The 27,838-nt window shown below is 33.3% G+C and overlaps 2 protein-coding genes and 1 long non-coding RNA gene across 7 annotated transcripts; 2 read left to right on the top strand and 1 right to left on the bottom strand.

Annotated features, from left to right (window-relative positions):
* The first annotated feature begins 110 nt into the window (after positions 1–110).
* Positions 111–6,221, top strand: LOC138133166 (nose resistant to fluoxetine protein 6-like). The gene is made up of 12 exons (XM_069050964.1): positions 111–387; positions 2,726–2,877; positions 3,025–3,254; positions 3,307–3,413; positions 3,473–3,669; positions 3,727–3,896; positions 4,880–5,048; positions 5,102–5,295; positions 5,354–5,501; positions 5,551–5,728; positions 5,779–5,921; positions 5,968–6,221. The coding sequence occupies exons 1-12, from the start codon at positions 309–311 to the stop codon at positions 6,112–6,114; spliced, it is 1,914 nt and encodes a 637-aa protein (XP_068907065.1). The 5' UTR covers positions 111–308; the 3' UTR covers positions 6,115–6,221.
* LOC138133168 (uncharacterized) lies at positions 6,108–11,432 on the bottom strand. The gene is made up of 2 exons (XR_011160269.1): positions 11,282–11,432; positions 6,108–7,933 (listed from the first exon to the last, which is right to left on the bottom strand). It is a non-coding gene; the product is annotated as an uncharacterized lncRNA (long non-coding RNA).
* Positions 11,433–12,891: 1,459 nt separating this feature from the next.
* Positions 12,892–18,355, top strand: LOC138133445 (lipase 1-like). Of its 5 annotated transcripts, XM_069051365.1 has the most exons (9): positions 12,892–13,230; positions 13,281–13,387; positions 14,172–14,394; positions 14,442–14,619; positions 14,668–14,782; positions 14,831–15,077; positions 15,762–15,920; positions 17,902–18,129; positions 18,176–18,355. In XM_069051365.1, the coding sequence occupies exons 3-9, from the start codon at positions 14,233–14,235 to the stop codon at positions 18,329–18,331; spliced, it is 1,245 nt and encodes a 414-aa protein (XP_068907466.1). In that variant the 5' UTR covers positions 12,892–13,230; positions 13,281–13,387; positions 14,172–14,232; the 3' UTR covers positions 18,332–18,355. The 5 variants fall into 5 exon arrangements, with proteins under 5 accessions (XP_068907466.1, XP_068907463.1, XP_068907462.1 ...); XM_069051362.1 differs by lacking the exon at positions 13,281–13,387; XM_069051361.1 differs by lacking the exon at positions 13,281–13,387 and having other exon boundaries at positions 12,893–13,204.
* Positions 18,356–27,838: the final 9,483 nt, after the last annotated feature.

Raw genomic sequence — 27,838 nt, 5'->3', positions numbered from 1 at the left:
GTAAGGTTGTTTTAGTACTTTTGGCTTTATACAGAGCTAAAAGTACTAAAAGCTAATTCTGCCAACCTTACTTTTTACCCAGTAGACGAACGGTGGAACGGTAATGAATTCGACTTTAGGTATCAACATTTATCAGAAAGGTTTACATGCTACACGGTGAAACAATGCAACAAATATAAATAAACACAAAATATTATACTAATTTAACACGTTTTAGGTCCTCGTTGATAAAATCATAAAGCATATTTTAAAAAATAGTTAAATTCAATACCTACTCGGTTTAGTAACTAATTTAAAATTTGTCGACAATGAAGTATTTCAAAATTATTGTATTTAGCATAATAGGAATGTTAAGTAACATTAATTCGACTTCATCAAAAGTAACAAGTGAGTATACAATGTTAGTAGATAAATTAATTCATATTCAACACATTCAAATGATGTTTTAATTGTATATTATGCAACAAGATTTATAAACGGCACTTTAGACACGCGTTTTATGTTAGGGACGAGCGAAGATAGCGGAGCGAGTGTTTGATAAACAAGTGTCTAGAGAAGTTTATAAACGAGTTGAATACTATACTTTTTCTACGACCAAATGGAACACACAAACGAAACAAGCAACTTTTTATTAAACGTTAATTTAAACATACAAACTAAATGAACATACCAAATAGGAATATATATATTTCTCAGGATACAAACTGTTGGTGGCTTCAGGTCCATATTTAATAATAATTTTTAATAATAATTTTTTCTACTTCCTTCTCTAAAGTGTCACATTTTGCACTGACAAATAGTGTATAAAACGTCACTTTAAAAACGATTGTTCATTAGTCACAACTTGGTGTCCATTCGGGCGTTTTCGGGATATTAAAGACGCTCGAAGTTTCTTTAAACACGGCTTCAATTTTTTAGACATATTTAGCTCTAGATCAAGTTGGTATTTTGACGTTTATCAGTTTCGCATCCGGCGTGAAAGAAAACGTCATTGCAGTGGAATAATTCGTTGTATTTTTCAAATATGGACCTGAAGCCACCAACAGTTTGTATCCTGAGAAATATATACAGAGTGTCCCCAAAAAAGAAGACGAGTCCATAACTCCGTTATTTATCGGAAGATTTTAATTATCTGTACACCAAATTAAATGGTTGTTAATAGGCTACAAAATGGCCTAATAAATTCAAGTATAGCCCTATGGGCTTCAAGGGTAAACTGTCAAAATATTTTTTTTTAAATGGGAATACATATTTTTTTGCACTAATTCTGATAGAGATTTATATTCTGAAAACAACAATGTATCACAAATATACACTTAAATACCAAAAATTTACAAAAAAAAATGTAAAAAACCGCTACTGTCGTCTATGTTCCATTTTCCGCTAAACATTGGCGGTATATCTGCGCAATCCCACATGTTATTACTAATCATTTGTTTTTCCAGCTACCTTAATTTGGTTATTACACTGTAACGCAGTGCATTTTGATAGCTTTTCGCTTAATGCTCGTCATTTGTTTCAAAAGTTAGTGTTATTTTTTTTAATGTAAAGTTATACTTGTGATACATTGTTGTTTTCAGAATTAAAATCTATATCAGAATTACTAATAAAAGGTATGTAATCCCGTTTGAAAAAAAATATTTTGACAGTTTACCCTTGAAGCCCATAGGGCTATACTTGAATTTATTAGGCCATTTTGTAGCCTATTAACAACCATTTAATTTGCTGTATAGATAATTAAAATCCGCCAATAAATAAGGGAGCTATGGACTCGTCTTTTTTTCTGGGGACACCCTGTATATTCCTATTTGGTATGTTCATTTAGTTTGTATGTTTAAATTAACGTTTAATAAAAAAGTTGCTTGTTTCGTTTGTGTGTTCCATTTGTTAATTTGGTCGTAGAAAAAGTATAGTATTCAACTCGTTTATAAACTTCTCTAGACACTTGTTTATTAAACACTCGCTCCGCTACGCTTCGCTCGTGCCTAACATAAAACGCGTGTCTAAAGTGCCGTTTATAAATCTTGTTGCATAATATACTATTAGAACACCTTGTGTTGTGAATATATTAACATAACACAAAAAATATAGTATATCTGAAATACGTGTGTTAATTTTAACCAGTGAAAGAACTTGCCAATTTATGAAACTTTTCTCTATAACATTTTGCAAAATTCGCAAAAGTTTTCCAAGATTTCTTGCCCCCCAATTTTTACCAATCGAGTCGTTCTGTGTGATTAACTCAATTTTTTTTTGTGACCATGAGAATTTTAATTATTTTTTTTAACAATGTAACTTTTTTGACAAGGCTCCGTTTCTATCACAACAGAAAATTTTCACCCTAATCCATAGGCGGGTATACATTTTGATGGCTAATTTATTCCAAATTTTAAAGTAATTTGTAACGTTTTTTCGTAAAAAATTCAAACAGAAGAAACTTTTTATTTAACAAGCTCTGCTACGTGTTCAAATTAACAGATGCATTTTAGATACACCCTGTATATTGAAACTTATATTAAAAAAGAGAAAATTGACATAGGCCCGTTTGCATAAAGCGATGTCAAGTCGTTGTTAAAGTTAACATAATGTCAAGCGATCTGATTGGATGATATTTAACATTTTATTTGAATCAGCCAATCAAATGGTCGGATTTCCGACTTGACGCGTTAGCTGACACGATGTTAACTAAGCTTTATACAACTGGACCTAAATGTATTCATTACAGAAAAGCAGTATGCTTCTATGCCAGATTTGTTCCACTTTGATGATTACGACAAATGCATGTTGCATGGGAAAAAAACTCTATACTGTTCCATCACTATTCAGCTCTACCCTATAAAATCATACAATACATCTGAGACGTGGAAAATAATTCAGGTACATAACTATACCTACTGCTAACAATAATACATATATTGAAACGAACTGATATGCCACAGGGCGAATTCTGGTAATGAAAAACATTTTCATATTTTTTATAAACATTTCATTAAGTGTCAATATTATTAGATTTATACATTTTAGGAAATAAGCTCTGATCCAGATAATTATAGACATGATTTACTGAGACATGGAGTGTGTGTACCAGAAATTTTAGATGAAGAACTATCTAAAAGTGATAATTTAAATGAACAATTAAATGAATTTTACAGTAAAAAATTCATCCACAAGGGAATCACAGGCAAAATCAATCTAATAAAATGTGAGACTAATGATTATGCTAAGCCAGTCGACATTTACGACATACTATTCGCGTAGGTTTTTAGTTGTGCTGTTAAAACACTCATTAAATTATTCATTTTCCAGAGTTTTTATAGCGCTATATATTACCCTCGTATTGTTCGCATCAGTTTACGAAGGATCTGCTCGCTATAAGTCCAAACATGATTACGAACAAATCATTAACACGTCTTGTAAGTCTTGAAGTATTGTAAGTCCTTTATAAGCTTTACAGATATCAAGTTTCTTGCAGTTGGAAAATTTATTTCAGCATTTTCAATACCCAGAAATTGGTACCGGCTTAAAAGTGTTAATTTGGATAGTCCAGACGTGCAAGCTCTGCGTTGCATGCAAGGAATTCGGTTTTACAACATGGTCATTGTCATAATTGGCCACACTATAGCAATGAACTTGGCGATACCTGTTTCAAATCCAATTTTTGTAGAAACTGTAAGATTAATGCAAGTATATCATTTAAAAGTTTTACCTAAATTAAATTTCTTGCAGTTGAAAGATAACTTGAATTTTATATTCTTGGGAATCGGCAAATACGTTATTCAGACGTTTCTAATGATGTCTAACTGGCTCTTAACGTATCACTTTTTTGTAGCTTTAGAAAAAGAAGCAAAAATTAAACCCTTCTATTTAGTTCTGGCCATAATTCACAGATATATCAGGTAAATTCTTTATTGAAGAACTGCATTCCAAAATTTAGAAAACATAATGATATTTTAAAAATGGGATCGTTCAGTATCAGTACAGGTATTGGATTTTCTTATTGGGATAAAAATGGCCTACTTACGCGAAGCTGATAGTTAGTTCTTTACGATGCAAGACCATTACATAGAACTTTACATGTGACATAGGACCTATCTGTGCGAGCATGTAAAGTTCGGTAACGGTCGAGCTTTTTACAACGTTTTACGGTATACCTTATGGATCGTAAAATTTCTTGCATTTTGTAAAGTAGTGCAGCCATTGAAAAAATCTGATGAATGTTAGTATGGCAACGCCCGGTAAAAATTTTTACCGAGCTAGCCCGTAATGCGACTTTCTACACGTAGAGACGGATACAAATAATAGTATATTAAAGAACGAGTTTTATAAGGGTTGATTTAGCGCACGAGTCTCAAGTGTAGAAAACGACCCGTAGGGGAGTTTTGTATGGGACGAGTGCGCCAATGCCCTTATAAAACGAGTTTTTTATTTTATTTTTTAGAATTTGCACCCTTATTTTAATTTTTAAATAAAAAAATTAAATTTTCAAATTCTAGGGAATTTTGTATTAATTGGTAATTCAAGGTAACGGATGCAACTACATCTGCAACAGATGTTAAAAAGTAGAGTTTGAACATTAATATTGGAAGTTTTTTGGTGTAAATGACAATAATACACTGAAATATTGATACAAATTTTCTTAGAGATCTATTAAACGACGAGTGCTTTAATAGATAGCCGTAAACGACTCCAAATTGAATACAATAATAGACCTATTAGAGAGGCAAATTCTAAAAACAGATATTTACGACCCAGTATGCTGTAAAGTTGTTTAGAGGTTTTTTACTTTGTAATAGGAATATTTTTAATTGGAGTCTTACGTTATAAGTACATTTATTAAACTATTTGTTTTTTACATAACACTAAAAATATTTTTTAATAGGCTGACACCAACCCTGGCCATAATGATTGGTATTCATAGCACTTGGTTGGTAAGGCTATCTAGAGGACCATTTTGGGATCAGATTGTGGGTGAAGAATATAGATCATGTCGAGAGAATTGGTGGACAAACTTATTGTACATTAACAATTACGTAAACAAAAAACGCATGGTAATTATACAGTTCAATAACTCAACATTACTTTTGTAAAATAATTATTCCAGTGCTTTCCCCAAACGTGGTATCTGGCTGTTGATTTTCAACTATATGTTTTAAGTCTACTTGTACTTTGGTTAATGTGGAATTATAGGAACAAAATTATTTATATCTTAAGTACAATGCTTCTTTTACACATTCTTATCTCATTTATCATTGCTTATGACAACAACTGGGATTCTTCAACCCTACAGTCACCAGAGTAAAATAAAATTTAAATGCCAACACTACACTCAAAGCTCATTGTCAAACATTTTTAGAATCTACTATAATCGTAAGGTGATTCAACAGGACCAGTGGCATATTACGTATGCATCACCTTACTCTAATCTTGCCGGTCTTGTAGCCGGATTAGCTTTCGGTTACATATTTTACAAATACAAAAACGAAAGGCTATTTATAACGAAGGTTAAACAAGCTACAGAGCAAAATTACAGTAACTGTAACAAATTTTTAGATTCACGTTGTAACATGGTGGATCATAATCTGGATTTCAACTTTAGGCGTCATTCTTCTGCCCATTTTCATACCTCCTCGTACTCTTCTATTTAGTGCAGTTTACAATAGTATAAATAGAAGTATATTTATTTTTGGAATTGGATTGGGAGTGCTTGGGGGCACTCAAGGCTTGGGCTGTAAAACAGCACATTTTACGATCGTTCAGAATTTTCATGTAATGTTTTAGGGATGATGAAATGGATATGTGAGTGGCCCCCAACATATGTTTTAGGAAGACTCACTTACAGCGCGTATTTAGTACATATTTTTTTCCAAAGAGTTCAGATCGGTACTAAAAGGTCTCCAAATTATTTAGCGGGTCATCTCATGGTAAGTTAACTTTTATGATGTAACAATTGATTAATGGAATTTTCAGTATGTTGAAGCAATAGGAAACGTTGCAATGGGTTATATTGGAGCCTTCTTAATGACTCTGCTGATAGAAATGCCAGTTTCAGAATTACAAAAGCGACTAATACCAAAACACACTGCAAGGAAAAGTAATAGATCAAAAGTCCGATGATAACTTTATTTAGTCTAAGTTGTTATAACGTTTTCAAGAAAACATGAAACATTCAAGTACTGTCACAAACATATAGAAAGAACTAGAATAGAAAGAATAAAAATTTAAATATTATTTTGTTGTCGACTGGGTTTCATTTAACCTCACCATTTTCCCCATGTTCTGTGATTCAGCTGATATAACATGGAAATACATGGAACTTAATTTAGTATTAAAATAATCAGTAGAATTTAAATTAGATTACGATTTTGCCACTGATCATTTCTACCTCTGCAAAAAGTCTGCCCGCTGTCAGAAACACGTCAGAGGACTCCGGTCGCCCTGTCTAGGCCTTTGGGAAGTGACAATCCCACAGACTTGAGTTCGTCCACTACTATTAGGGTTAGCAAGGGTCCTAACTAGACAGGAATTTGCTCCAAAATTTGCACCGGGAAACTAACCGGCACCTCGGGGATCCGAGAAGCCGCCGGGATTTACCTCCGTCACGGATCAACTTGAGTTGGATTCCAGGGGGCAGTGTTTGAAAGCCCGTATGCTTGGCTTAGGAGCTGCGTACCAACACGACATGGGCACGGGCCTGCTAAGAACCGTAGAGTGTAGAGATACGACTCTCATCGACTAAATGAACCCGACCTTGTTTTAGTCGGCTAAATTAGTAGTGATTATGCAAGCCTTATTAAGCATATCAAGAGAAACCCATGGCTCGTCAAGATTTACCTAAGGCAAAGGCACTGATCATTTCCGTTACTGGTTTTATACCGACGATCTAAAACAAAATTTTTCTAACACATACTGTTTTTATGGTGCATTTGAGCTCACACCTTATGTTTCCTATAAAATACGCTTTTCTTTATAAAACACGTCGTCAGTAGTAACGTTTTTTATGAAATTATAAAACACGCCGTCAATAGCAACTTATTTTATAATTATAAGATTGTAAAATAGGCAGATGCACATTATTCAAGTAACATTTTTTTCATCATTTTTACAGTAATTATTTCAAAATGAAAAGCACAATTATTGGATTGAAAACTCAGGCCTGTACTTGAGCTAGAACTGCCACATTCCTCCTTATTGCTTAGCTTGGTGCTCTTGTTTATACTTCTTTAACTTCTGCTGTTTCACCCAATGCAAGCGTCCTACCACCGAAGACTTTTCTGGCAACCTTTACTTTCTCTTCAAAGGATTCTTGTCGTAATGTGAATTAACTTTTCAATAAAGTTCTGCACACTTACCTTCATATCAAGAAAAACCAAAATGACATCTTCGGTTACTTACCTCCTTGATGCCTTTTTTATTCTTCTAGCCTTTCGTACGAAATTCTTTTCCCTTATTCTTATTTCTTCTGGAACGTTTTGGCACATTTCAACGATGAAAATTATTTTTTTCACAATTTGTTGATATTATTACCATAGTGTCCACGGCAATCTTCGCATTTTGTGTATTGTGACGTGCCTCGAATAATTTATGACATTTTAGAATAATTTCTGAATTTATTAAAATTTGTGATAAGATGTTAGTGTTAGAAAAAATCTTGAAGACAACACGTGTTTTATAGTTTAAAAATCTCGGTCTCTTAAATCCTCATTCCCTGCGGTCGCTCTGATTTAAACTAGGACTTCGATTTTTAAATCGTCTATAAAACACTTGTTATCTTAATAACTATAAAAGTGTTATCTGTTAATAAAAACACTCGAAGTTCAACAAACAGGGTCATTATATTCTTATCGTATTGTTCAATTTTTTTTTACATGGAACAAGTTGGATTTATCGCGGGATGGGACGGTATTAAAGGGAGACGGACTTCAGGATAATTTTACTTAGGGTAAGCGGTACAGTTATTGGCCCCTTAAGGTTTTAAAGCTTTTCTTATTATACAGTAAAATATGAATATTACACCTATTGTCAATTGTTTGTACTTAAATGAATCTTATATGTTTATAGATAACTGTAAGCTAATTTGGAATAACAATGGTTATTTAAGTAATTTACGGCTAATTTTAAACCACACAATGAGCACGAAGTTCAGTTATTGGCACCTCCGTAACTATTATTGGCATTCAACTTACGAGTGATTGGCCCATGTCTCAGGGGTAGGTACTTATGGCTTAGATGTATTATTTTGATAATAGAAGCGAGGAAAACTTACAAAAAAATATCCTTACTCAATTACGCCAAGAATATTGTTAAGATCTTCTTCCTGAAATTTTGGAAGTTCAATATTTGATAAAACTACAACTTTTTTTGTATCTTCAATCGGAAACAATTGTTTCGTAACTTCTTGAATAGGTGTTTTCTTAATTGGGCTTCTCTTTTGTAAGTCAACATTATCACAGATTTTATTTGTAGTATCTTTGGCAGTCTTTTGTTTCTTATTTTTGGGTTTAACATTTTTCACAGAAATTGTCTTGGATTTTTCCATCCTTTTCCTCTTTCTTTCTTCTTTTTCCAATTCAATTTGATTCTTTTTTGTTTCTTGTCAATTTGTATATTTTGCCATTCAGCCGACGTCTGCACAAAAGGCAATTTTTCTGTTTGTTTTTTGTTGCTTTTGCCTTTCCTTTCTGGCGTGGCTGGCCAGTTTAAAAAGCCTTTTATAATAGGTGAATTTTTTATTTTCAACAATTTTTTGGTTCTATAGGTTTCAATAAATTCTTTATCCTCATTTATCACATTTTTATTTGTACGTTCTATTTGAACTTTTTCAGTCTCATCGTATTTGGTTGCAAAGATTTCTTCAGTCTTCTTAACATTAGCCATGGTCAAAGTTGATTCATTACCAGCAGTTTCGTTCCAATCTTTATTGTTAAATTCAATACTATCAGGGATCAGATCTATATCTAAGGAGATGCGTTCAACTTCTTTAGTACCAATGATAGTTTCAGTTAATACCTCGGCGGAACTTCTTGGTGTGTGAGGTATATCTGTGCTTTGGAGATCTATCCCAATTCCAGGTGAGGTCGAAAAAATTATAGGTATATTGGATATATCAAAATATTCAGTGTCTTCTATGATCGTACTCGTTTCAGCTTCAACTTCTTCTTGCACAGTTACTGGGTTAACATCTGGGACCGAGTCGGGAACTACATTTTGTTTGTTGCTATTCTTTGTAAATTTTTTATATAATTGATACAGTATTAAAAAATTCTCATCGTCGATGTTATCGTTTTCTGTGTTAATATTTTGAAAAATTCCTATCTTTTCTTGTCCTACAATTTTTTCAAAATCCAAAAAACGGATAACGCAGTTTTCGTTAATTTGCTTGTTTTCAACTCTTGGTACGTCTACATGAGTGGACTTTTTATTTTTGCCTAAACACTTACTGTAATCTACAGCATCAGGATTCCACTTGCTCTAAATCCATGACAAATTATTTCGGGTTTTATGTGTTTGAGGACTCTTTGTAAAATAGAAGCCACATGCTCTTTGGTTAAAGCACCTGAAGGATTGTCTCGCCTCCAATCCAATACTCCCTTTTTCCAGAACGACTTCATAGGCTTAAAAGCCGAAACGTCAGCGGGCTGCAGTATTCTCGTTGTGTTTGGATATAAAGCAATTAAAATAATTTTAAGTTGTTTACATAACTCACTCACTTTATAAGTTAGATGAGTTGAATGTCCATCAACGAATAAGATAACTGGAAATTTTGTGTTTCTCTCGAAAAGATCTTTATAAAAGATATTTGCAATATACTCATAAAAGAGCTCGGATTTCATCCACCCATTCGATGAAATGCCAATTCCCCATGACTTTGGCACAGACATACTTATTTCGGAAGGTTTGTACGGTTTGTACGGATAAATAATCATGGGTGCTGTAATTGTATCTGAAGCGGCAAAAGTAAACAACACCGTCAAAGTGAATTTCGCCTGTCCTCTGTCTACTTCATACACATTCCGTGTACCACGTGGAGCAATCACCTTTTTGGTTTTGGGGCAGAGCTGAAAATTGGTCTCGTCCGAGTTGAAGACACGTATAGGATCGTCAAGGATTTGGAATAGGTCTTCCTCTTTCAAATAGGTTTCGATTTGTTGGAACCAACTACGAATGTCTGCCTCACTGACATTGGTACTAGCTAAGGTCACAGCTTCAGGTTGACGCTCTGTCAGTTCTTGGTGCCTTCGTAGAAAGCCTTTGTACCATCCTTCACCCGGATGGTTATCCTTAAAAGGATTCTGGCGGGGATTGGCCTCTAAAAAATGATGGACGCTAGCCTGGAGATCTTCTTTCCTTTGTGGAAAGCCCTTTCGTAAACTTTCACGAATCCACGTTACTAAGAGGGTTTCTTCAACATTAGACAGAATTGGAGCAGGTCCAAATGATGTTTTAGAACATTTTTGGCTCATTCTAAATTGAATAGTAGCACGGGGCACATTATATTTCCGAGATGCAGCCTTTTTCGACAGCCCGTTCTCAATTTCAAGAAGTGCATTTTGCACATCTTCTTCCGTGTATTTCTTTTGATAAACGTCCCCTTCAATTTTTTTCGGCATTTTCTATAGGTACCCTTATTTTGCACTAGGTGGATAGGTAATTTTCCTGTCGAAAACCAAAATAACTAGTTATTGACACCCTATTTAAACTAGTCATTGGCATGGTGTCAACAACTGACCAGAGACAATATTTCGACTAACAAATGGAAAATAACTTTAAAATGAAACAAGATGAATTAAAACTTCCTACAAGTTATTTATTATCAAAAAATCCCACCACGTCAGTCATTGGCATAAGGTGCCAATAATGATAAAAGGTCCGCCGAGAATATACCAAATATTGGCACCCTAAAAACTCACGTTATATTGATAATGTATGGTTACAAAAGCTATAATTCGGTTTGTTATTTAATCTTTAGTTAAAAAAGACAAACAATATTGATGTCACAAACGATCCCGATAAGATATGACAATTTTTCGAACCTTCTACTCTAAAGAATTTCAGTGAAACTTACCTTATAGGACTCGACCACAAACACCGACCACAACAATCGTTCGCCATTAGCGTACGTGCCAATTTTCGAACATAAAATTAACCAGGGCATAGTGTGCAATGTTGCCAAATAGTATCCAACTTCTCATAAAATGTGAAAACGAGCATAATTTCTTATTATTTGAAATAACTTCAACACGGTGCCAATAACTAAGGGGGTGACAACGACTGTACCGCTTACCCTACAGGTCGACCAGAAGAGCTTGGCGAGTGACGCAGTGGACTAAAATCCCTCCCACTAGCGGAGCACACTTGTCTGTTGGGTCTGGAAGTGTTTAGATCGTGTACAAACGTGCGCATCTCACTCGCCAAGCTATTCTGGTCAAGCTGTACGCTCAGTTTTTATAATAAATCTTATCATTACGAATGGAATACACATAATTATAAATTAATCCGACTTGAATACCGTGTCGCTGGGTATTAAATAGGTAGGTATTTACAGTTTTCACATAAAGGGTGAAATCAAAATATGTACATCACAATATGCTATAGATCCGGATGAGGGCAAAAATGCCATATACAGTTCAAGCACAAAAGTTGAGTACCTACGCCACGGATATCACGTGGTGCTAGTACTGCGTTTTCATTCTTACATTCTTACACATTTTTGCGACTCTATTTATTTGTTTTTGCCTATTTCATTCATAGTAAGGTTTTGTGACTCTCTGTTTTTAAAGCGTTTTTACGGCTATTCAAATGTAGACATTTTGGAGCTTCCAGAAGCGTCTCGTTCGAGATGGAATTAAGTTTATTGTTTTCAACTGTCATAAATTCTCATTTTTCTCCTCTGTAAACTGCCTCTTAACTGCCCTAAAGCAAAATGAGCAGATAAAGAACCGTTGCCTTAGACAACACATTCAACGTTACATTTCTGGCAGGTCTTGAAAAATTTGTCAAAACTGTCAAACGCAAATACGAAACCATTTTTAAAAGATTTGGAAGCTTCAGGGACGTCGTTTCAAACAATAAAATTTTGTATGCAACTCGTTTCTGAGTAAATCGAACTTTTCTAATTGCCCTCGAGGCCTTAAAACCTTCGCTACGCTCGTGTTTTAATCTTGTCCCTCAGGCAATTAGAAAAGCCCAATTTACACAGAAACTCGTTGCATAAATAACTATTAATCACATTTTCCGTTTGTTCACTTAGAGAAGAAACTATGGTTTACATTTTATCATTCATTTCAATTTTACCCTGTATACATACAGGTTGTCCCAAAAATGGCGTACTAACGGTGCACTAGGGTGTAGAAGAGACTACTGTAAACGTCAGAAAAATGTTTAAAAAATTCTATTGGACTTAATTGCTGATTTAGCGGTCCTTGAAAGTGGCACTTAACAGGAAAATTATTTTGAAATATATGTATTAAATTGTCATGACAGCTACCTCTAATCGTACATATTATCACAAAGTATAAGATTACTCACTACCTATATCTAATCCTGCACAATAGTGAATTTAGAAGCTTTGGAAATCGAAAAAAATATTTTAAATCCACTACGGTAACATTGCAAGGTAATGATGTACTAGTACATCTTTGTTTACATTGTATTACTGTTAATAATAAAAACAATAAGAATTAATTTTTTTTTGTCTGAAAATTTTATTCCATATTTTTTTCGCGTACATTTAAACATCCTGGATATGGTAGTAAGTAGTTAGTACGCCATTTTTGGGACACCTGTATATCTAACAGTTTTCATGTCTCGTTGCAGAGAAAGAATACGAACACATTTATAATAATTATTGCAAAATTCTTTTGTTATAATATGTATTATATTGCTAATATTTTATACGAGTACTAAATTACACTGTTTGCAACAATAGACAATAAAATAATAGAAACCTGAAAAATGATTTTCTAAAGAATCTATTTTTAACCAAAATAATTTATATATTTTGAACGACTATCTATTAATACAATTAGTTATCTCAAAACTGCGACATTGTTCAATGGTAAATATTTCCAGCATAATTTAGATACCTGTTAGTGCTGTCGGTGGACCCACATGCGACGCACTAAACTGGTTTCGTAACAACATAACCTCGACTGTTACCGTGTTTTTCTTGAATGTAGAAGAACCTAAAACACGTATATTTTGTTAAGTGAGTACCATACTAATTTTCTGGCAGTAAGTAGATAGGAAGTAAAGTAAAATTTGTATAATACGTTATCATTTAGAAATAGTAGGTAGATTTTTAAATTATGTAAAAATTAATTGACTCTTTGGCGATCCACTTGACATCATTTAGACATCGTTCATCAACTCAACATTTTTTTACAAAATGGTAAGGTTTTAATTATATTCAAAGAAATGTTTTAAATTTTTTCTGATCGTCTCTTTTCTCTCGAGTCTAAAAGCGGCCTTACACCAAGGCAACAATTGGCAACATGTTGCGTGCAACATTTTTTAGTAATGGCCGGCAACATTACTAAAAAATGCTGCAGGCAACATGTTGCCAATTGTTGCCTTGGTGTAAGGCCGACTTTACATTCATCGATATGTTGCGCCCAAACATCGAAACCGCTCAGTAAGCGAAAAAAAAACAGACTAAACGCGTTGCGAACGGTGCTGAACGACCAAATACCGAAATCTATCATTTTTCGCGTTGTGGTCGTTCTTTTTGCTTTTGAAATTGCACTAGATTGCCAAAAATAATCACTGAAATTATTCATTACCGCACGCATTTTCCTTTGCGTACGTATTTTCATTACCACCCGCACGCTTTTTTAATAAATCAAATTTAAATTTAATAAACATTTAACTACAAGAACAAGAATATTAATTACATAGTTTTGGCAATTTGTTAAATAAATTCCCGATGAAGACAGCTGTTGTGAATTTTTACCTACTCTTGGTTATTAGTTGTGGTCGATTCTCACTTCGGCAAAAAAAAAACATTTTTTTTTAATTCTGAGCAGTCGTAGATAAAATATTGTACAATACACGTGTGATAACGCATCATTAACAAACTTGTACGATTCACAACTCGGCTTCGCCTCGTTGTGCATTTACCTCTTTCTGTAGTCAGATACCAATCTTAACCTTAACTACTATTTTCTAATTTATAGAATCAACTAAAGGAACTTGCAAACAATTTTATTAAGTCACGTGAGGTTTCCCATCGTTGATATGTGGAAGTTATTTAAACACCTCTTGCTACTATCTGGGCTCTATTTAATTTCAAGCTATTTGTTATCAAACAAAAATAACGTTTGTAAAACTTTCGGTGATTACAACTTTCCAGAAGGAAACGAAAATTGTTACCATGATGCAGATGCTACCTTAGATACGGTAAAATTTTTAAACTCGTGCTTTTTGATTTTAACACAAAAAATCAGCCAAAAATTGTAGAAAAATACGCAGGAAAAGTGGAAATTCACGAAGTGACAACAGAAGACAATTATATTTTAACATTATTTAGAATACCAAGGCCTAACGCTAAGGGAGTAATTTTAATGCATCACTCAATAGCCACTCATTCCAGAATTTATTTGTGGCAAGGCAACGACTCACTGGGTGAGCTTATTTCTATTTTTTAACGTGACAACATGACTAACATTTCAGCAATCACGTTATGGCGTAACGGCTTTGACGTTTGGTTGGCCAATCAACGCGGAACTTCCTACTCGAATAAACATACACATCTGTCAAAATATGATTTTCGCTACTGGAACTTTAGGTGACTCACAAATTTTATCTAAACAATAGATATTAATTCTTGTTTCAGCGTTCATGAAATGGGATTGTATGACGTGAGCAGTGAAATTGATCTAATAAGGAAAAAAACAAATGGTTCCAAAATCATTTACTTCGGCCATTCTTTAGGATCAGCAATAGGTTTAGTATATTCTTCGTTGAAACCAGACGAAGCAAAAAATTATTTGAAGAGTATGATTCTGGCGGCTCCCTCTTCTTACTTTGAACATTCTAACAACATTATGGGTTTTATGCCAAACATTCAAATACTTCTCTTGGTAATCACAAATTCTACTTAAATTAAAATCAAGCTAGATGTTAAAAAATACGCATTTAATCCTTTTTTTTTCACTTTCAACATAGTAAGTACATTGTTTTGACATTGATATGATGGAAGTATCGGGTGTTCATTTAAACTTCCAGCCAAAATTGGCTTTGAAGAGTCGGTTGTGAACGGATTACGGATCACGGATCACGGATCAGCTCTTTAAATCTTACGTTTTTACACGAGTGGTGCGTTCACAATCGACTCTTCAACGCCAACTTTGACCGGAAATTTAAATGAACACCCGAAAGATACACATTACCGACGAAGCTTTGTTTACTATTAACAACGGGATGTAACAAAAATTTACCTTCCCGAGGGAAGTAAGTGAAAAAAAAATGATATAAAACCCCAGTGCTTTGTAGAACCCTCGGGCTACAAACTACACCTCTGGTAAAAATCATTCACTTCAATCCGTCGGTGTATAATCTACTATTTACGAAAAATTCAGTAATAGAATCTTGCGAAAAAACGATGTTCTTAAAAATACCATTCTTGTTTTTCTACTTTTTACTTTTCTTAGAATCAGTTTAGCTCAATTAGAATACTGAACTGACTTCATAACCAAGACTTGTTTAACTTTTGCCAAGTTGTAAGTGACAAAAAATTACATTCTTTTATATATTTTTTATTTCAGAAATTAATGGAATTCTTGCAAATAGGTAGTCCTTTCCTTTTTCTTCCGCTTTGGATTCATTCTTCTAGAATATTTTTACGACTTTTTCCAATGATAACATTTGTTGCTGCTGTTCTAGTCGGCGTTTTATGTGGATTTAGTTTCTCCGAACTGGATCCGGTAAGCAAGATAAAAAACTTTAAAAAAACCAAAATTGCAAAAAAAGCCAATTTTGAATGTGGTTTATTTAAAAAATTAGATTAGAAAACACTAATTCTACTCAGATATTCATTGTTATAGGCTTGCTCGATATCGATTGACGCGCCGCCAAGCGGCGGAGCGCGGCGTTTTTCAGTTTGTAAACAAACAGTTTCGTATTTGACGACGTGTAAAATCGGCTTTTTGAAAGTAAGAAATTCAAATTATTTAGAAAAAAAAGCAGAGTGATCAATCGGGGAGGTATTTGCTGTGTTCCAGGTTTCAAAAATACCGAAAAAAAGAATGGATAACTGAAATTTTAATAATGTATTTGGCATGCGTACTTGCCAACAACAAGGAACCTCTTATTCGCGAGAATTAAAAAACAACAATTAATTGTTACTTTTTATACAACAAATAAACAATTTAATTTCAATTGGATTAATAATTTACATGATTAATGTAGTACATTAAATTTACTGGACAAAGTACGTAAAGTAAAACCATTGAATGTTAGGAATTATTGTCATCAAAACGTTTTTATTTCGTTGGATCTTAATATGCACTTGATCTTTAGGAGAATAGACAAAAAATCGCAATTTTGTGCATGAAATTGCTCTTTGGCAATGAGAATGTTCTAGATACTATTAAAATCGCGCTAGTTCCTCTTTAATAGTTATTTATTGTATAAGTGTTTTAGATAGCATTTTATCCACGCAAGAATTTTTAACCGCGAGTGCGAACGCACGAGCGTTTAATATTCTTAAGTGGATAAAATGCGACTAAAACACGAATGCAATATAACGTTTTGTCCACAATTACAGCGATTTAAAATCAGAATCGCCAAAATTTCATCTCATGTCATCAAAAAATGATTTGACATTACACTTTGACAGCGGATGTTACCTCAAAAATCATTGAAATTAACTAAAAAACATGGGAGGTGTTGAATAGTCGCTATTTATTTTTGATTGTTTATCGACTCCATTTGTACAAAACGCTGTGCAAGTTGGTGAAAATGGAAGAAAGTGATCCTGTTCCTGAGACAATTCTTGAGGAAGCTGAAGAAGCGACTCGCCAGTTATTGCCTGCGAAGTCCAGGGAACATTATGAAAAAGTATTTTCAGAATTTAATGATTGGAAAGAAGAACGGGGGGTAATGACAATAAATGAGGAAGTTCTGCTATCGTATTATTATTCCACTAGTGGAATAAAGTGATTTCATTATTCCACTAGTAGATAAAGTGTTACTTTATACGGTTCATAAGTGTGGATAAAACTTCAATTATAAGGTAATTGTGGATAAATATGTTTTTTGTTCGACACTGTCAGAATTTGAGAATTTCCTCCTATGTGAACGGATTTTGATAAATGTCACAACTTGTCAAAACGAAACGTCAAGCTAATTTTAAATGTTTGAAGTGATTTGGAGCCTTTAAGGGGCTCGTTGAACAAAAAAACGTTGTATTCAACTCGTTCGTGTGTAAATTGGGCCTTTTTTGGCCCACGCGTGCCAAAAAAGGCCCAATTTACAAACTCGTCAAATAAACTACTATTTTATATTGCTAAATCTCAAAAATCACACTAAAAACATTCCGAATCGAAATTCTGTCGTTGAACTTGCTCATTTGTAGGTATGTAGGTATATAAAATATAGCAACAATTTCCGAATCGAAAATTTTACCTTTAGACATTTTTTTTTCCGTAAACAGCTTGTATCAATCGACTGAAAGCCGCAAGTTATTATTATTTGCATGATTTATTGTACACTTGAATGCGAAAATTTCAAAAATTCCTGTGTTTTTATGAGTGATATTACATATCAAGACAGGCGGAATTTTGAAAACACGAACTGAAAGCTGCGCGCTGCCTCCGCGAGGCGGCGCGACAATCGTCAGAAAACGATATCGGGCAAGCGTATACTTATTAATTTCTTGGTAAACCTTTGTTAGTATATTTTCAGACTTTCTTTAACTACGAAGCTACAAACTACTTAAACAATTTTTCTTGGAAAACGATTCACCACTTTTATCAGATGGTCGTCAGAAATACATTTCAAATGTTTGACTATGGTGAAGAGAAAAATTTTGAAATCTATGGTTCTAAATCACCTCTACTTTATCCTATAGGAGAAATCAAAGTACCTACTTTGATCGTATCGAGCGAGAGAGACAATTTAGTGACAATTAAGGTAATTTATTAAATGTATTTAATTATCAAATCTTACACAATTTTAGGACGTTGAACGTGTATTTGAAGAATTGTCTCCAGAAGCCAAAGTTCATGGTCACTGGAAACTACCCTTCTTAAACCATCTAGATTATCTTACTGGACTTCGTCGAAAGGAGTTGTTCGTTGATACATTATTGGCATTTTTAAATAATTTGAAATAAATGTTTTTGGTTTTGCAATAATTATTTCAAATTTGTTTTTAAATTATTGTAGTGAGTAGGACTGGAAGCTATCGTTTATCTTAATTTCGTACTTACAAGTAGGTACAAGATATAAAATAAAAGAAAATGCTTACCCATCATTTCGTAAATGGTACTCTAAGTTGGTATAAATTGAGAAAAATCAAGGAGGAACGAAAATTGTCATAAGGCAGCACGTCTAGAAACTCCTGGCGAAAGTCATCAAAACAATCTTGGATTGAGTACTGCCATATTCCATCAACTCGATGGTCGTTCCTGAAGTAAGATTCTAGCATAAAAATGTTATGTTATTGTAACAAAATCATTTTCACGTTCTGAAAAAGAAGACTATTTAGTTGAAATTATTAAAACATACAGTGTAACGTACTTAGGTACGTATTTTACTAATGGAATACACAATGTAGTCTAAAAAAAACAAACAACGCAAAAAGTGAGGTTAGATTTAAACAGCTGATCCGTGATCTGCAATCAACGCCAAACTTTGAGGATGAATTTAAATGAACACCCGATATTATTGTATCAGTCGTTCAACAACAATAGTCCAGGCGATAAAGACTTTCTGCAAAATAGTTGTTGTGTTATTTTTTACAATTACTTACCTAGAATTTTAAGAAAAATGAAGAAGTCCAAATAGTATTTTGCGTCAAGGAAAGAATGCATGCTGTGCTTAATAATAATTCATATTTCTATGAGACAACGAGCAAAAAGCATAATAAAGTTGTTTCAGAGAGTAATCAATCATGTAACTGATTCAACACGTGTGACGAAATATAAAGACTAATTAAAGTTTTCCAAGGAGCAACAATTATTATTTAAAAAGACCCGGTCCGGTCACCTTGGGAAGGTGATCAAGAGGAGGCTTAAGAAACTTATTGATTTTGTGTTTCGAAGTACAAAAATCATCAGAAAAAGTACCTACTTCTTACAATTTTGAGTATTTCGATAACATTTACGTATAGTACTGAAGTAATTAATAATATTCATTGTGTTGAATCATAAATAATGTCCGGTCAGGCAGCAGTTTCATTTTTCTCTGTAAATTCTTCGGCATTTTCCCTGACTTCAAAATCATAATGCATGATGAGTGATGACGACTGAAGTATCACAAATCACTTACTGGGGTGATGGTTTCAAAAATATTATGCTGAAGGATGAATTATTTTATTCCTCTGACATCATCATGATGTATAAAAGAGTGTAGTGGTACAAAACCTAGTCAAAAAACGTTAATACATCCCAGTGGATTATTTTACTCAGTAGTGTCCGAATTTCCCATTCATTCTCTTTTTTCTCTTGTTTATTTCAGTTAAATTTAAATCTTGCTAAGTCACTTTGCAATTCCATAATGAAGCGGGAAGAATTATATTTAATGTTTATAATAATGTAAGTGGAAATTATTTGCGAATACTTCTTTCTGAAGGCTGAACTATGTTCGATAATTTTCCTTCAGGCACTTAAGTCGACGCTAATGCCATTTTTTTACGCAACGTTCGGTGTGCCAGTGAACAGTCGTAAAAATATATTAAACACAGGTAACAACAAAAGATCTATCTTAAGAAGTTGAAAATAGTTATGTGTAGATTAATGTAAGTATTGCTTTACGTTTTTCTCTTCTCTCCCATTTGTTCGTAATACCAAAAATTATAAAACAGATTTTTTTGTTGTTGTTTTCTGTAACTTTAACTTTATTTAAATTTTCGGCCAGTGGTACGGTTTAAAAGTTAATGAATAAATTTCCACTAGGATTTACTGAAATAGAAAATGCAACTACTTACCTTTGATAATGATGTTGTTTGACTTTTGCGTTATCATCCGGATACGTTTCGAAGATTACTTTTAACCGTATAAATTAAATGAAACTCTCAAACCGTTGCTTCGAATTGTTTCCTAACATTGAGCAACGGTATTCGCCCTATTTGAATTTTATACAATTAAATGAAATGCATTTAATATTTACATATATCGGGTATTCATTTAATTAATGTATAAGATATCTCATAAGGCGCTGTGATTTTGTCACTTTGACAGCAGATAAAAGTTTGCCCTAACTTTTATCCGGCAAAAACACTCAGGTAACTTGTAAGTTATACCTTTGATTTTATATCACTTCTTTTTTTCTTTCCAATTAATAAAGTTTGCAAATTTTCGTAGGCTTCCTTGATTTTCTCGGTAATGGCCCTGAAGTCGCTTTTTCAGTATTTCCGCTGAAATATTCTGATTCTTGCCAATATTTTCTATTTTTAAAATGAATGATTGCAAATTGCAAATGGGTCGACAAAACAATCGGAAATAAATAGCAACCGTTTCATGATTTCCTGGTATAAATTAATTCATCGTAAAATGACAAACGTCATTTGAAAATGTCAAATAAAAATTTTCCAAAAAAATTAAGGAAAAACGTGATTGTGGATAAAACTTTGTATCGCATTCGTTGTCTTATTAGCTTAAAATACTCAAGAAAAGCGTAAACAGCTCGAGCTAACGCTCTCGTGTTTACCTTTTTCTTTCGTGTTTTATATGCTTAACAAGACACTTACACAATAAATACTTAACTATTCTCCACGACTATTAAAGAATGAATACATTCTTGTTGGATATTCAACGAAAGAATGATATCAATTCCACATCCGGTGATAGAAAAGGCTAAAACCCACCGCTGTCGGCCAATCCATCCCTCGTATTTACATTCTATCACCCGCAGATCGCCAATCGGTTGCGTTTGTGAACAATAAGTCGCGCATCCCGTAGCAACCGCTAAATTAGGCACAATTTTAATTGTCAAATAATAAAAGTCAAATTAAATTCAATTCAACCTAATGACATTGGAAAACTAATAAACATTTTTTGTACAGACCAATTATGCCAAAATAATAAATGTATGTATGTGCATGAAGGAAGGCTTAAAATGCTGCAGTGATTGTTCTTGCAAAAAATGTCACAACAATGTTTCTTGTTTAAGTATGTGAGAATGAGGATGACGAAGAAAGCATTTAAAATATGTACATTTTCGACTACACTCTCTGTATCGATATAGACGACTAAATACGCGTGCCGGATTATTTCTGCCTTCCAGGACCGCCGCGCGTTCGCTCGTCAAATAAAAAAAATATTTGCTCAAAAAGTATACGGGCTATCGACTTAATTGTTTTTTTCAAAACTTTTCCAATATCTTAGTCACATTTGACTCGCTGCATGTGTATCGAAATTTTCAACATTTCACATACCTAGGTCCCAGCAGAGTGAAGTTTACGATGCGCATTTTTGATTAATTTAAATTTATTAATTATTTTTTTCAAAATTATCGATATTTGCGAAATTTCCAATTGACTGTTGGGAGCGCTGTACTTTTTAGTATAAATATACAGAAAATAAAGTAACAGCTTCAATAGTTGAATTAACACAGTGTTAAATGTTACGAGAAACGTAGTTTTTCGGACTACACATCAACTACGTAAAAAGGGCGTTTTCAAAGTTCGGTCCTATTAAAAAAAGTTGTAGATGACCATTTCTTATGCCCCAAAATGTCGTCTATATTATACAAGATACAGATAGTATAGGTCTCATTTAGTTATACCTACCTCGGTATCACCTACCCTCAGAATAAAAATCTACCCATTTCGCTCTTATCTATCTTTAACAGTTGCGGCCACTTTTCCATAAGCTCATAAGCTCAGCACATAAAATTTCATTTTTGCTCGTAATACACTACTAATAAAAATACGGTGTGATCAAGAATTATTGAATCTCTTGGTAACAATGAAATTTGGTGAATTTGAAATTTACTATCAAAGGTTCATTTTTGTAATAGTATAAACATAACCGGCATAATCAAAAATGTTTTTAATGTCATCTCAAGTTAAAAAATCCGGTCAGTGCCAATTACGAGACAAAAAACACCAGTACTTTTCAATTGTTTCATTGCCAACAGACTCAGTCATTGTTGATCACGTTGTACATACTAAAAATTTTATTGTTTTCAAGTATTTTTTTTTTAAATTTAATTGATTTGATTGAAAAGATTATTATTCATATTTTTAACAGTTTTTAACCATTTAATCATTCAAGAATTTAATTTGCTAGAAATATTTGCAAATTTTTTTATTAACGACGTGCTTTGTAATAAAACAATTAGTCTTCATTGAACAATTAGACTAACAGTAAATTGTGGGTTTTTTGTCAAAAACTATCCAACACAAAGAGAATGTTGACAGTTGACTATTACGAATTAAGTATACAGGCTGTATCTGAAATACGTGTGTTAATTTTAACCAGTGAAAGAACTCGCCAATTTATGAAAGTTTTCTTTACAACATTTTGCAAAATTCGCAAAAGTATTCCAAGATTTTTTACCCCTCAATTTTTACCAAAGGAGTTGTTTTGTCTGATTAACTAGTTTCTACTTTTTGTAACCATGAGAATTTAAATTTTAATCATGTATTTAGTTTTTTCTATAAGAATGTATTTTTTTAATAATGCTTCGTTTCTATTACAACAGAAAATTTTCGCCCTTACCCATAGGCGAGTATACACTTTGATGGCTAATTTATTCCAAATTTTAAATCAATTTGTAATGCTTTTTCGTAAAAATGTTGTAGAGAAAAGTTTCATGAATTGGCGAGTTCTTCCACTGATTAAAATTAACACACGTATTTCACATACACCTGAATATATATTTTTTTTACCAAATTAGGCATCTTTAATGTTTAATGTTCATTTCAAATACCGAGAGATCATTTAAATTAATAATAATTAGGCTATGATCTTTAAATTAGATCGCAGCCGCAGTGCAAATTAGAGGTTGTGTAAACATGTTGACGTTTATAGTTCTCTCTTATGTTAAATCGTTTTAATATGTGATTTAAAGGAAATTAAGCACTATAGTGAAATTTTTTTAATAAACAATTGTCAATTTCAAAATTAAGTAAAAAACCACTCTGCACCACCCTAAAATGTGCGCATATGGAGCTATATAATATATAACAATTTGACACCAAATCGTAGTTAAGATTATGTTCACTTCACTTCTCGGACCTTTCTTCCGCGAATTCATTTGAATGAAAAATCATCAGAAATCTTTTTTGAATTTGAAATAAACTCTCGGTCGTCAAGGCGCAGGCTCAGTTAAATTAAAAAAATGTTGACACTCAGTGTAATTATTTTTTTTTTTTTATAATCGTATTAGGTATTAATAGACAGGGAGATATTTCTAACAATTTAAATTTACATTTTTCAAACGATTTTCAGTTAAAAACTGCTAAAAATATGAACAATAATATTGAATTGAATTTTTTAAAAATGTTATTACGAGCAAAAATGAAATTTTATGTGCTGAAGCTGGTAGTTTCGCTGCCGAAGGAAGTGAATATTTTTGGTCTTCATTCATGGTATTTATGCAAATAAGACTGGGTACACTACGGTACTACCTGCTGCTCTGGTCTCTTTAGGCTAAATACTACTGGACAAACAAATAATGCATGCCTGGCCGGAGGGCCTGGGCTTTTCTAAATCGGTCGAGTGTACCTGTTTACACCCGGTTGCCAAGGGGTTGCGGCTAAGTGAGAAATGGCAACCCAAACTTTTCAAGTTATTTACACATCTCTCTTTGAAATGAATTATAATTTATCTTAAAAACAAGTGAACGAAAGTGTTTGGAAAAAATTAATTAATTTAATTTTAATTAAATATACAGGGCGTTTGAAAATTGCTAGTACAAAAAAAAACTGTGGCATCTGGAAGCTCTAAGAAATCCAAAAAACCAATTTATAATTTTTTAAAACAAAAGGGATAAAGTAACCCTATTCCCGTATATTCTACGCCCCAGGCGGGGCAATATTTTTTAAACCTTGGTAACCAAGCGTGATAATGAAGGACTATACAACAATATGAAAAATTTATATTTTTTTGCAAGATCTTGGCAACCACAGATTGACAGTTTAAGAACATCAAAATTTTTATTTCATTATTGCTAAACAACGTGAAGTGTCTTTTTAAAATACCTTAACTCAGTGGCGCGCTAACAATTTTAACCCAATTTTTAGTAATTTTTATCTCGAAAACTAGAGGATTTTTATTAGATTTTTTTTTTGCCGATGCTTTCAACTCACCGTCACCAATTACCAGGCTTTTTTTGTACTAGCAATTTTCAAACAGCCTGTATACAGTGCATTCACTTTTATTTTAGACCAGAGTAGGCTTTGGAAATTTGGCGAGTTGTATGGTAAGACTGTGGCTGAATGACAATATACATCATGTAAAATATTAGAGGTTATGTAGCCAAGAATTATCATTTTCCAATTAATTACATAGTTTCCAGGACTCAATAATGTATTTATTGATAAATGTAAATATTGCACAAATTTAAAAATAATTTACCTACCTTAATACGGCAATTTATTTTAACTGAAAAGAAACTCATCTGATTTGTGAATCATTCAAAAGTTTATTGTAATTGATTAATGATTAATATATAATTGTCGCTTCAATAACCTGCTGATTGTCTTGTCGCGGTTGCTGCACTGTGGCGTTTCCAGTTCGGGGTGTTCTTTGGATATTATAGTCAACGCGGTTTGTCTATCTATATCAAGAATTAATTGGGACATAATCATTATAAAACAGGTGAGGCACTTACTTCAAATATATGTATCTCTAATCCTTGCTATGAGTTCATGCTGGGGGGCGTTAGGCATGGCATAGCAGATATAAAATTGAAGTTTCGGCATTTGGAACACAAAACACGGAAAAAAAGTCAAATTTGACACTGGCAGCTCGAACGATTTTGAATTTGTTATTTTGACATAGCCCCGATACCTACATTTAATAGATATTTATACACCAAGTGAGTTAAACCAATGTTTATTCAAGAGAAGAATGTTTAGCTCAAGAGCGCGAAGCGCGAGTGAGCTAATTCTTCGAATGAATAAACATTCGTTTAACTCACGCGGTTTATACAATATTTTATTCAATTTTGCGACAGACAGTTTCAATTCACGAATTATTATGAATTATGCAAAATACTGCAACAAAAATCAAGTCTGTGACAGTGGCAACATTTCCGTGACAACCATTTTGCTATAAACAATTATTTTAGTGTCAATAATTTTCGTGAAAAATGTCGGAGTCAGAAATATGCGACGAAACGAGATTTTTGTTCCGGAAGATGTAATGAATGAAGCACTAGAAGCAGTAGGCAAAGTAGTGCCAGTAAAATCTAAAATATTGTACGAAAAAGGGTATAATTGTTTGTGTAATTGGAGAAATAAGAAGAACGCCCGGGGGTCGACGTGAAGATAAGTTTGGCTTATATTTCGGAGCTATCAAAATCTGTAAAATCATCTTAATTGTGGGCATACCGTTCACAGCTGACGAAAATGTTATTGATTAAGGAAAATGTCGATATAAACAGGTTTGTGGATGTTTATCTATAGAATTTGTGCTAAATTAAGGTTTGTAGATTCCATCAAGTAGAAACATTTTTGAAGCAGCATTCTGTAGGACACAGGGCAAAGAAGTAGAAGGTTTTGACACGGGAAGAACAAGTTCTACATACATACGAGTACATTATACAGGTGGTCCCGATATAATCTGCCAAAAAAATTCTGGGTCATTAGAAGGATCTAACAAGTCCAAAAAACCCCCCTTCGTTAGGTCCAAAATAATGGGGATAAATTAACCCCTATCCACACCCATTCGACGCTGCTGACCACAAAAATACGTACCTACTCAGGAATTAATTGTTGGTGTTTGTAAGGATGACAGTATCTAAGCAACATAGGTACCTGTATCGTTTATGACAAATCTCAAATCTGACAAACTAAATCAAATTAATGACATTTATTGAAAACGCTGGACACTGTGTGCGTTAATTCACCAGCTTATTTAAGTACAAAAGCTGATTTTGTAGACTGAGATGAATGAGTAATAAATAAAGTGCTGTTCCTCAATGTGTAAATAAATGTAGAGATAGTGTGTGCAAAATTGTGGAAGAACTGTGTAATAAGAGTATCGTCTTAATTGTGGTTAAATAGCCAAAATAATGTATTGAATAAATTTATTTACACTTTACATATTCGTACTTTCAACTCTAACTGAGAATATCTACTAACTAATGAAAGGTAAACTAGACTAGAAACATTATTTTATAATAAATGTTCTGTGTGCCTTCCGTTGGCATTTAAGCACATTTGAGTACGCCGCGCCGGTACCAATTTTCATAAACAGAATTCAGCATTTCTGGGTTTTTACGAATCTGGTTCGCGGCAGCTGTGTCGCGTTTCTGGAGTTGGCTTTTTGTATTTATTTCAACTTCGTATACCAAATCTTTCGTGTGGCCCCAAAAATTAAAATCCAGAGGGGTTAAATGGAGGATCGGGGACGCCATCGTATTGGAATCAGTCAGAACCAACCTCACATAAATGCAGATGTAGCTCCACAAAAGTACAACGGGACGGAAGGACTCCTTCAGGAAAACGCTCGCCGTATGGTAGCCTTGCCGGTCTTGAATTACCACGTGCTTCGCCATAGAGTAAATGCAAATCGGCGTATTCTTGTTTCGTGAATTTCATAACTTTTTAAAGGATTCGCAAATTTAAAATTAAACTTGACAAATGTCATAGGTGTTGCAGGTTACCTTTTTAAAACTGATTAACTCATTAGCGTACAGCAAGTTTTGACCAAATTTTCAATTATTTTTATCTCGAAAACGAAAAGACTTTTATTAGAAACTTTTTTTGTGTATGAGTTCTACTCATCGTCACCTATTACTGGATTTCTTCTGGCAGGTTATATCGGGACCACCCTGTATATCTGTTCTTTAACAAAGATTGAATTAAATTTTTTTTAAATCGCTAGTGAGTTAATTTTTTTTTTAACTCACTCTACCGAATAAACAATTGTTTACCTTGGTTGTTATGAAGTTGATAAATACGGTTTAAAACGTCAGAATTGAATAAAAAATTAAAATAGCCTACTCTGGTCTAAAACAAAAATGAATGTACAGGGTTATTCTAAATGATTGTAGTCGAAGTAGGCGTGAAAACTGAATGTAAAATTTATGGTTGCCGCTCCACATAAAAAAATCATCAAAATGATGTGTTAAATTGGGTGCAAAACAACTCAATATTTTTAATATTGATTGTAGAACAACTCAATATTTCTGGATTCAATCATTAAATTAACAAAAATAAATAAAAATCTCATCACCGCACTTTTCACCTACAAAATGACAGTGACAGCGACACAACTGACAGTTCACATGAAAGCGGCAAAAACGTAATAACATGGGCATGGCCTACTTCGACTACAATCATTTAGAATAACCCTGTATTATACATATACTCGTACAGTGAGCGGCAAAAGTATGGAATAAATTCCTTAAAAATTAAACAAAATGTTTTTCAAAAAAATCTTTGGACAAGTCAATTTTAGTTTATAAAACTACACGTTTTAGTACCAAAGAAAATTCCAAGCAGT

The sequence above is a fragment of the Tenebrio molitor genome, chromosome 6, assembly GCF_963966145.1.
Source record: "Tenebrio molitor chromosome 6, icTenMoli1.1, whole genome shotgun sequence".
NCBI lineage: Eukaryota > Metazoa > Arthropoda > Insecta > Coleoptera > Tenebrionidae > Tenebrio > Tenebrio molitor.
Note: the sequence above shows the minus strand (reverse complement) of the source record. Positions and strands in the feature narration are given on the sequence as shown.

What these genes read in the sequence shown, in the direction of transcription:
- LOC138133166 (XM_069050964.1), top strand. Translation starts at nt 309, where the DNA reads ATGAAGTATTTCAAAATTATTGTATTTAGCATAATAGGAATGTTAAGT. An exon ending in ATCCAATTTTTGTAGAAACT is followed by an intron (nt 3,670 to 3,726) that starts GTAAGATTAATG and finishes AATTTCTTGCAG; the next exon opens with TTGAAAGATAACTTGAATTT. An exon ending in ACGTAAACAAAAAACGCATG is followed by an intron (nt 5,049 to 5,101) that starts GTAATTATACAG and finishes TAATTATTCCAG; the next exon opens with TGCTTTCCCCAAACGTGGTA.
- LOC138133445 (XM_069051362.1), top strand. Translation starts at nt 14,233, where the DNA reads ATGTGGAAGTTATTTAAACACCTCTTGCTACTATCTGGGCTCTATTTA. An exon ending in GTTTCTCCGAACTGGATCCG is followed by an intron (nt 15,921 to 17,901) that starts GTAAGCAAGATA and finishes GTATATTTTCAG; the next exon opens with ACTTTCTTTAACTACGAAGC. An exon ending in ACAATTTAGTGACAATTAAG is followed by an intron (nt 18,130 to 18,175) that starts GTAATTTATTAA and finishes ACACAATTTTAG; the next exon opens with GACGTTGAACGTGTATTTGA.